The 11,062-nt window shown below is 35.0% G+C and overlaps 1 protein-coding gene across 1 annotated transcript in view; it reads left to right on the top strand.

Moving 5' to 3' along the window:
• LOC107568983 (pappalysin-2-like) overlaps positions 1-11,062 on the top strand; it is a 75,651-nt gene that overhangs the window by 45,881 nt on the left and 18,708 nt on the right. Inside the window, exons 11-17 of the mRNA XM_016254982.1 lie at positions 2,088-2,281; positions 2,444-2,557; positions 3,650-3,785; positions 3,871-4,045; positions 5,057-5,219; positions 6,187-6,364; positions 8,839-9,052. Of these exons, the coding sequence (XP_016110468.1) occupies positions 2,088-2,281; positions 2,444-2,557; positions 3,650-3,785; positions 3,871-4,045; positions 5,057-5,219; positions 6,187-6,364; positions 8,839-9,052 (1,174 nt within the window). The remainder of the gene's footprint in view (positions 1-2,087; positions 2,282-2,443; positions 2,558-3,649; positions 3,786-3,870; positions 4,046-5,056; positions 5,220-6,186; positions 6,365-8,838; positions 9,053-11,062) is intronic.

The raw sequence follows: 11,062 nt of genomic DNA, 5'->3' as shown, positions 1-11,062 counted from the left end.
GTTAATTATTCATATTTCCCCATGAGCTGATTCGCTACAGTCATGTTTTTACATTATTGCGTCTTTTACACTAAATACTGTTTTACATTTAAATGCAGTTCTTTTTATATTTCCATGCATCAAATAATTCTAATTTATTTTGATAGTTTCCACAAAAAATATTAAACAGCACAACTGTTTTCAACATAGATAATAATAAGAAATGTTTACTGAGCCGCAAATCAGCATATTAGAATGATTTCAGAAGGATCATGTGACACTGAAGAATGGAGTAATGGCTGCTGAAAATTCAGCTTTGCCTTCACTGGAATAAATTACATTTTAATATTTGTTAGGAAATCATTTGTAGGTGCGTGGGATGAAACTACAATATAAACTAGAAAAAGTATATATAAGGTCTGAGGAAGTTCGATTGTCTGAAACTTTGCTAATAAAAATATTTTTGTGATGATGCCATTTTAAATATTATGCAGGATTTGTATAGTTTTTTTTCTATTTAAAAATATATTAAAATAGAAAACAGTTTCTATTAAATTAATGTTATTGAATTATTATGTATTACTACATTCTATTACATTAATATAATTACAGATATTATTCAATTATAATAATATTTCACAGTATTACTGTTTTTACTGTATTTTTGTAAATAGATCCTTGGTGAGCATGAGAGACCCCTTTCAAAAACATTAAAATCTTACAGACCTCAGTGTGTAAATCATTATTTTCTGGAGTAACTTACTCATTGTTATTTTTTAGTCCTAATTCTGCTGGAATGCAATATACTGTATATAATGTAGTAAAACAAATTTTACTTGCTCTAAAAGTCCAGTATACTGACAGTCAAAATAATTGTTCTCTTGTGTTGCTGAGTTCTGGATCACCAGATCTTACTGTTGTTTTTATTTCTAGGCTGACCAGAAAAAAACCAAATCCTCATTATGAATTATGAGTAATTTCCTTGACAGCAAAGTCTGTGATATCTGACAATTCGGTCTGAATATTTGCGCAATACATATGCATTCAAACATTCAATCCAGATTGTAAAGTATCCAGTCCAAACTGTGGATTTTAGGTCATTTACTGTAACATATAATTATATAATCAACATCATCTTATTTAATAGTGTCAAAGTTTTATGTCATCACACTATTGGAAATGGTCCAAACTGTTGCACATACAGTATTCCGTAAGCTGCAATGGCTCTAACTGTACACCATTGTTACATAATGCACCTGAGTGAGAGTAAATGCAGTACAGGAAGACTCACAGGAAATGTTAGGAGAAAAAAAGGCAAATACTTCAATTTAGTCAATGTTGTTTTCGTGACTGAAAGCGCTACATTTCCTGTGAGCGTGAAGCATGAGAAGCCTCTAATTCAAACATAACCATAGACAAAGCAGCGACTGACTCACATGCCTCAAACTTCCCAATGTTTTCATAGTAGCCTGTAACCGCATTTTTGTGGATTTAGGGCATTCGGGAATGGCTTTTTTGCAATATTTACTCTAATGCCACATTAGGAGCTCTCATATACAGTATTATCTCCACGAGCGTATTTGGGGAGCAAAGATCAACAAAGCTTAGGAGTAAAGCCCTTGGCATTGGCATGTGGGTTAGGTCAGCTGTTCTGCAGCAGAGACGGCCAATCAAATGCTTGTGTTTTTCATTTGTTGTTAGAACCCTTTTGAGCCCCTCGCCTTTGATAAGCTGTTCCCGCCGATGAGTCATCTTCCTCTTACCTTTCAGCATTCTCAGACAAGAGCTCATGCAAGACTCTGATGTCATTCACACGTGTCGCTCTCTAACGAATTTGCTTTAATGGCATGCTAATTCCCCTTTTAGCCCCACGTGCACTTCTGTCATAACTCATTCATACGCCATGACATCATCCACATATTTGTATGATCATTTATTTAATCATCCCAGTGGAATCACGTTCCTTTTTATTTTCAATTCACACATAAGTGAAGCCGAGTCTCACTGACTTGCTATGAAAACACAATTAGATCTTGGCAGTGGGGTCATTATTTGCTACTTATGATGAGTTTGTGCTCACTCTCTCTTGCTTTTTCCATCTCTCTCAGGTCGGCCGAGCCTGTGCTATGTTTTTGAAGGGGACGGAGTGTGTGAGGAGTTCGAAAGACGTTCCAGCATCCAGGACTGTGGCTTTTTCACTCCCCAGGGGTTCACTGATCAGTGGGCGTCCACCGCCTCGGGCTCGCATCAGGACGAGAGCTGCCCTGCCTCAAAGGTCACCGGGGAGCCTGTGCTCACTCAGGTACACAAACTGTTTAGAAATCATTAGCCATTATCAACCGTTTATCTGCCTCACTAATGAACATTGTCTTAAATGAACCACTCAAATTATCAAAAAAATCTGTTATGCTTTGAATTAAATTTTACATTTTAGATATCCTTTTTCTTTTTATATCCTCATCAGATGTGCAAGTCGCAGTATTTTGACATTAATGAAGTAGTGGCTCATGACGCCTGGAGCCCCTGTACTACCCATTTGAATGGTTACTATACTCAGGATCAGCCTGTCTGGCTAAAGGTACACACACACTTGCTCAGTGAACAAACACTGAGCGTAAAGACTTTGAATTTGACAGATTATTCTATCTATATTGGGCCATTTGATGTAAGTATTAGCTTTCCCCTCTGCTGACAGCCTTATCAATAATTAATGCACATTTTGTGTGTTTTTTTTCAAATATGCTTGAGTAAATTTGAAATGTTTTGTAAAATACGGGAAATATTTTAAGCAGTTTTATGTACACTACTGTTTAAGCTTGGGGTCAGTAAGAGTTTGCTAATTTATTTATTTATGAAATTAATACTTGTATTAAACAAGGATGCATTAAATGAATGAAAAGTGTCAGTAAAGGTTTTTATAATGTTACTAAAGATTTCTATATCAAATAATGCTGTTCTTTTGAACTTTCTATTCATCAAGGAATCCACAGAAATGGTTTCCACTTAAATATTAAGCAGCACCACTGTTTTCAACATTGCTAACAAGCAAAATTAGCAATGCACCAAAGCACCAAATCAGCACCAAAAGATTTGAGCACCAAATCAGCATATTAGTATGATTTCTGAAGGATAATAAAAATGACATTTTAAATTGTAATATTTCACAAGTACTTTTAATCAATGAGCATAAGAGACTTCTTTCAAAAACATAAAAACAAAACAAATCTGGTCCCACTTTATTTAAGGTCCAATTCTCACTATTAACAAACTATTAACTACAACGTTTGCCTTAATAAACCCCCAATTTGCTGCTTATTAATAGTTAGTAAGGTAGTTGTTGAGTTTAGGTATTGGGTAGGATTAGGCATATAGAATATGTTCATGCAGAATATGTGCTTTATCAGTACTAATAAACAGCCAAAATGTTAATGCTAATAAGCAACTAGTAATAGTGAGAATTGCTCCCTATACCTATAAAGTGTTACCAAAAATCTTACCATTCCCAAATTTTTAAACAATATATATGTATGTATATTCAGATTTTTTTCCCCCGTATTTATGGCACTTATATTTCTATGTGCCATCTATGGCCATTCAGAGAGTTCATAAATGATGTTAGCTAAGGAGCCATATATTAATTACTAATAATACTGATACTATGTTTTTGCAGGTAGGATTTGAGCGACCGGGTGTAGCAGCCTCTGTTATTATCTACCTTGCCTATGATGGTAGTTGGCATGACGAAAATTGCAGGAAAACAGTGACCATTGAACTGTGTGACACCACTGGAAAAAAACACAATCTTGGTAACACATAATATCTTTAATTTGATTGTGAAAGATTGTAAATTTTGTATTTTTATGTGACTTTGTTGTGTGTGCCTGTCCACAGGTTCGTACGAGCTGTCATGTCAGTATAACCCCCTAGTGGTGAATGTGACTCATAACCTGAGTGTGCCCTTCTACCAGACTTCAGCAGTGCAGCTCAACTTCTCCTCCTCTCAAGTGGCGGTGTTGGCAGTTGCATTGCGTACATCTTGTCACTTCAGCGCCTTTGCCCTGACCGGGTGCGCTGAGGGTGGGGTCTCCCACGACTTACAAGCACACACAGACAGACACACACACACACACACACACACACACACACACACACACACACACACACACACACACATACATATACAGTAGTCAACATTTGAAGTGGATCAAAAAAGTTTATCAAAGTTGTCCTAAGACAAGAACACATTTTGGTTGTAGGTTTTAGGACAACTTTGATGAAAGGTTTTGATCCACTTCAAATGTTGACTAGTTACTAGTGTACAGTATATATAAACACTACAAGTTAGGGATCTGTACAATTTTTTAACGTTTTTGAAAGGAGTCTCTTATGCTCACCAAAGCTGCATGTATTTGATCAAATATACAGTAAAACACTACTATTTTAAATATGATCATAATTTTTTATGTAATGTATTCCTGTGATGGTGAATTTTCAACAGCCATTACTCCAGTCTTCAGTGTCATATGCTTCTTGAGAAATCAGCCTAATATTCTGATTTTGTACTCAAAAAACGTCCCTGATTATTATCAGTGTTGAAAACATTTGTGCTGCTTAATATTTTTGTGGAAACCATTAGTTCCCTTTCATGGGAACTTCGAACTGCATCCTCTAGGGGTCGCTATGGGGAACGCCTCGTCGTGACTCGTATCTGAAGCATACATTGAAAAAACACCAACCCAAGATTCTTTTATGAATAGAAAGTTCAAAAGAACAGCAATTACTTGAAAAATAAATCTTTTGAATGTCTTTACTCTCACTTTTAATCAACTTCTACTAGCTTTTTTTTTAATTAAACTGTTCTAGCTGAATAAAAATATTATTTCTTTCAAAAAGCAAAAAACAAAACAAAATGACATATCCCAAACTTTTGAATGGTAGTATATAAAAGACAAATACATCATACACTTACACAGAGACACAGATACAAATGCAAACAATTCCATCGTGTTTGATGGTGGATATGATGTCTGTCAATGTCTACAAATAATAATTAAATTAATGTGTTTTTCTCACTCAGATGTGTGCGTAGGCTGTGCAGTACTGAGTCATGCAGTCCTCTAAACGTCGAACATGCTTCAGTCCGCTGTACTCCAGTCATAGACTCCAAACACTGCTCTGTTTCTTGTCATCGTGGTTATATGCTCACCGTTCTCCATGGCCAGGGCCTTCCTTCTCATCAAGTGTGTACAAGTATTGTTAACATCCTGATTCTTTCTCTCTGCAATAACCCCTTTAAGAAAGAAAAATCACATCTCCTTGATATCTAGTTTCTGCTAAGTAGCAGTGAGATTAAATGAGAACATATTGCTTTTTCTGAAGATTTTTTTTCCCCGAGAAGAGATCTCAACAATGACTGTGTTCATTTTCTGTTAATAATTGAATTAGTCATTTTCCAGTTAGTGCTTCAGGTAAACATGTTTACATGATCCAAAATTTTGATTAATACAGCCATAAGCAAGCCATCTTATTCATATTTCTAGGAATATTGGCTTAATCGGGTCATGTAAACACCTTATTCTTAACTGGAGGCCCATTTATACAGTATGTGCGCATGTCCAAACAAAGATAATTTAGGGTGATATTAGATATACGCAGTGTTTATTCAGTAGTTTGACTTTTTCACAACTGTTTTGGAGCAAGAAGCATTTTGTAAACATAAAAAGAAAGGTCTACTTTTGTAAGTCTTGTGACGTACATTTTCCAAATCATCACATTCCTGTTTGTTATTGTGAAAGAGTTGATTAAATTATTGTGGAGAATTACTAAAATGCAGTGTAAGGGCAAGAGCATCTACAGTAATTCTAGAAGACAAGAGCAGGAACCCACATGTCTTAGTTTATTCAGATTTTGCTAAATACCAGAATATTCCAGTAACTGTAGAGAACATAAACGCTTAAAATCATGTTCACATGTTCGAGGTCTCAAATTGTGTTCACATTTACCAAAATACAAAAGTCTGTAAATTCAAACATTTCTCATCAAGTTATCTAAGAAAAGATATTCACACTGATTTTATAACTCAATGAAACAACGTCTTATTTGTGTCAAGTTAAATAATTATCATGTTGTCTAATGAGCCTAATGAAACTATGACATTATAAGGGGCAGTCTTTCTGTTTGTTTTGTCCTCTCCTCTCCTCTCCTCAGACGGAAGCAGAGCTGATTTGTGTGCATGGAGTGTGGGACCGTGTAGTGAGCTGTCAGCCAGTGGACTGCGGCCCACCTCCTCAGTCTCACGTCTACTTTGCCTCCTTCTCGTGTCCCTGGGGCACCACATTCGGCAAGCAGTGCACCTTTTCCTGTAACGCCCCGGCGATCCTGCAAGGTGAGGATGGGAACTGGGCTACAGTGTGAGACCTGAGGGTTTCTGGATTCCTTACATTCAGTGCATGTGTCTGTTTCTGTGAGACTTTGGGCTTCTTTTCTAAAATAATAAGACTTTAAGTCAATAACTGTATATTTGTGGGTGATATGAACCCTTCTTGTGTGTTTGCCCATGTAAACTGGAAAAAATCCAATCAAAATCAAATCATTTGACTCAGAACTGCTAGTTGTGCCAGCACTAGTAAACATATAAATATTACTGCAAACAAATATGTATTATCATAAAATAATTGAATAATTGTAGTGTAATTTTATTTAATGATAGTCTAGAACCATAAAAACGATTTTGTTACTTGAAACAAAATACAATTTAATAATATATTATATTATATTATATTATGTTATGTTATATTATATTATATTATTATATTATAAAAAATATATTATTGTTTGCTGTCAGCACTGTTATGGTTTGTGGAGAGGGTTTTCTGCTTTTTGAGGCAAATAGTGATTTAAAGCTGGACATGACACAGATAATGAGAAACCACAATGATAGTCAAAGTGCAGTTGTTTAGAGAACTCCAATCAATATAATATATTATATTATAAAAAAATAAAATACTTTATTGATTTGTTTGCTGTCACCGCTGTTATGGTTTGTGGAGAGGGTTTTCTGCTTTTTGAGGTAAATAGTGATTTAAAGCTGGACATGACACAGATAATGAGAAACCACAATGATAGTCAAAGTGCAGTGGTTTAGAGAACGCCAATCAATCATGTAGTTTTTTTTTTTTTACAGTGCTAAGCTAAATATTTGGATTTTTGTATGTATGTGTGCTTACATACAGTATATAGTCATTTGTGTGTCAGTGTTGTTCTTGCTCTCATTCAGGAACTGTGTGTCGGTCTGGCTGTGGTCCCAGCCCTCTTTCCTGGCTGTGTAAATAGAAAAGTAGACCCTAGCTGCAGGAGAACAGCACACAGGTGGAGATAGGAAACAAGCAAGTAGGCAAAAACAAGAGTGGGTTTCATCCCATACTACTGAAGCCCCCAGAGAGCCCCTCATTTAGGACAGCATAGAGCAGGCTGGCACTTAGCCCTCTTGCCTCTTGATAACTATGGCAAGGTGGCTCAGGGGTCGAGGGACCACTCCTCACACTCTCACTATTTGTTTTAAATGCAGGCTTTTGATGGATCGGTCCACATTTTTTTCTTTTGGCAGGGAGCGGTGCAGTCTGTGGTCAGTGGCTTCACTGGAAGGTCCAGGACATTGCATCACTGAGTAGCTATGCTTATTGGTCTTGATGGCAAGGTTCTTGTACTGTAGTGCTTTAAAGTGATGGGCTGTAGTGCCCCTTAGGGAGTTTTTAAAATCTATTCATGACTTGACATTAATTGGAACACACAAAAATAATACAGTGATTTATGTACTTAGTGAAAGACTTTTTTTTTTAATTTGAAGTGGCGCAAGCTGAAACTCTTCATGCATGTTGGAAAAATGCAGTTTGCAGCCATTTTTGGTATAGCTAAATTTAAGCACAGCTACAAAGTAGGCAGACACCTTAAAGCTTAAAGGAATCATTATATTTTATTGACCAATAAAACTGCTTTAGAACTTGAACAAAATCTAATTAGATATGTTGCTATAATAGTACAATGAGAGAGTCCTATATCACATGGCACCACTGCACCATGTGCTTTCTTTTATAAAGTGAGATTTTATGAAAACCACTGTAATACGTCTCTTATTAGTTAATAGAAACAGAAAAAAAATATGACTTTTAAAACATATTATATTACCGTAATTAATGTTTTACATATTACTGTAAAACATTTATGCCTGTGCAAAGGTATTATTTCCAAACTTAATGGAAGTAGATATTGTGACACTCATTGTTTGTAATATTTATTAATTTATTATAAATTATGATGCTTTTCATTCACAAAATTACTTGAATACAGCTCTTCTTCTTTGAACATGTTTTAACCTCTATTAAAATTAATTTGTAATTAATATTAAAAATGAATTTAATGTAATTAATTTAATATTGTAATGTAATTCATTTAATATAAACAATATCAGGGTAAAACAACCATCCTTATTGATAATACAGAATGAATGAATGAATGAATGAATGAATGAATATATAAATAAATAAAAACTTTAATAAAAGAATGATTGAAAATATTTTTTTCTTTTTTATGTCTAAAAATATTTTAACAAAACTACTTTACTGCTTATTGTTTGAATTCATGCTAAAAGTAATAGGTGCGATCAACATGGAAGCTGGTAAAAAAAAAAACTCCTTACCTTGAAAAAATATATTTAAATACTTTTTTCCTGAAAATAATGATTAAGTACACTCAGAAATAGTAGAACTGACTGCCCTCTTGCCTTCTTATGAAAAGCCCTTTACTACTTATACTGACAGCATTTTTGTTCCATTGGGTTTCTTATCAGGATCTGTTTTTCAGGTGAAAGTGACACATTGGTTTGTCTTGAGGATGGACTATGGTCATATCCAGAGGCTTACTGCAAGATTGAGTGTCCGGATCCACCTTCTGTACCCAATGCCACGCTGCTAGTTCCTCAGTGTCATGGAGGCGGGCATGACGTGGGCACTGTGTGCCGCTACAAATGTAACCCGGGATATTACGTCACTGGCACACTCAACAAAAAGCCAAGAAAGTGAGTTGCAGTCTGTATGGTCTGAACTGATTTCTAGGCATAGGTTACCCTGTTGACAAATTTTGAGGGTAAAATATATGTTTCCAGCATCTAGGTTGCTCACATGGTTCTAATAAGATCAAAATCTTACTCCATGTGTTTCCAAATATCTTTCAGCAATGGAGTCAACAGTGTACTTTGATGAATGGTTTGATGGCGTGTTGTTTTGGTATTTCATCCAATCAAGCTATAGCATAATTTAGCACATCTGAGGGGACTAGCGTTTGCACCTGCCTCGTCTTTATGAGTTATTAAAATGGCTGGTAAAATACCTCATTGTCTTTTAACTGCTTTTAATTGGGCATTAATACCAGAAGCGATAGCCAGCGTGTCTCATAAAGCCATTTAAATGATCCTGTTTATTAAGACCATTGGAATGTTTGTTCTAAAAGGCATTTCATTATGAAGGTTCAGCAAATGGTTTATGACGGTTTAAAGAGAGGTGTTATGCTATTATCAAGGTAGTTTTAGCCTGTGCTTCCGTATGATCTTTCTCAATGAACACTACACCCCAATTTATTTCCTCAGGATTTATTGGCTATTTGGTCATACCAGATGGTTTGTCACATGGCTTAGATGTGAATAAATCCCCTGTGGCTGGAGGAGAATATCATTCAAGAAACATAGTAATTGCTGCATTCATGTTGTGCAAAAATTCAGACCAGAAGCAGATTGAGAACCTACAATTGCATTTCAGCATGTGTTTAATGTAACAATTCTATTAACTGTCTCAAAAATCTAGTGAACAACCTATTGATACAGCTTTTTTATGCATTTCTCTAATTGTAAACAACAAAAGTATAATACCTTCTAAGGCCATTATTGTTTAATTATGTTTTTATTACATCCTTCTAAGGCCATTGTTGATTAATTATGTTTTTTATTACACCCTTCTAAGGCCATTGTTGTTTTTTATTCCATAATTAAAAGCATTAAAATTTCATAGTTCAATTCATTAAAAAAGGCATTGTTAGCTTAGCAACATGCTAGCATCACAAGTAGTTAGGATAGGATGCTCTTTATAGAGACAGACAGCCACACTGTACAAGTTACTAAGATTTTTTTTTTATTGATTGATTTTTTATTAATATTTTAATTTAGCAAGGATGCAATAAGTACATCAAAAAAAGACAAATAAATTTTTTGGAAGCTTAAAAGTTAATTGTGAGATTCCTTTTTTCTCTCTCAATTCTGAGTTTACATATTGCAATTCTAAGTTTGCATTTTATGCTTAATTTTTCGTTTTGTTTCCACCACAGAATAAAAAACAAAAATGATAATTGTGAATATTTTGTCTCACATGGCTTAATTTTTTTCTCGCAATTCTTAGTTTATATCTCGCAATTAATATAAATCGCAACTGTGAGGAAAAAAGTCAAATGGGAGATAAAAAGTTTACATAGTTCTTTTGAACTTTCTGTTTAAAGAATCATTGACTGATTTAAATGCTTTCTATATTTTTTCTATCTATCTATCTATCTATCTATCTATCTATCTATCTATCTATCTATCTATCTATTAGGGCTGACCCCTAATAGTCGACTAATCGTTAGTCGACCAGAAGAGGCTTGGTCGACCAAAAGTTTATTAGTAGCTTAGTTGCAGAAAAAAAAATCCACATTGGCGAAGTCACGCAGATCGTGACGGATAGATCGGTAACGGCTGGACCTATGTGGTGATACAGTACGGTGAAGTACATCGATCAGGACATCCAAACGCTCGACTATCATTCATCAACCTCAAATATGACTTATCATCTGAAATATTTTAGTAGCAGCAACTTTACATGGCTGCTCAATCTAATGTTAACCTAGAGAAATAGGTTAACATTAGATAGACTAAACAGTAGCGTGCTCACAAGACAGATGGAGGCGCCGGTGCGGTCAATTGCTCTTAAAATTCTCCTTCATTTTTGGTTATACAGATAAGAGTAATACATCTTTTGAATATATAAAGACTCTACATTTATTT

This window comes from Sinocyclocheilus grahami, unplaced genomic scaffold (assembly GCF_001515645.1).
Source record: "Sinocyclocheilus grahami isolate Dianchi unplaced genomic scaffold, SAMN03320097.WGS_v1.1 scaffold1299.1, whole genome shotgun sequence".
Classification (NCBI taxonomy): domain Eukaryota; kingdom Metazoa; phylum Chordata; class Actinopteri; order Cypriniformes; family Cyprinidae; genus Sinocyclocheilus; species Sinocyclocheilus grahami.
This window is presented reverse-complemented; position numbering and strand designations above follow the sequence as displayed.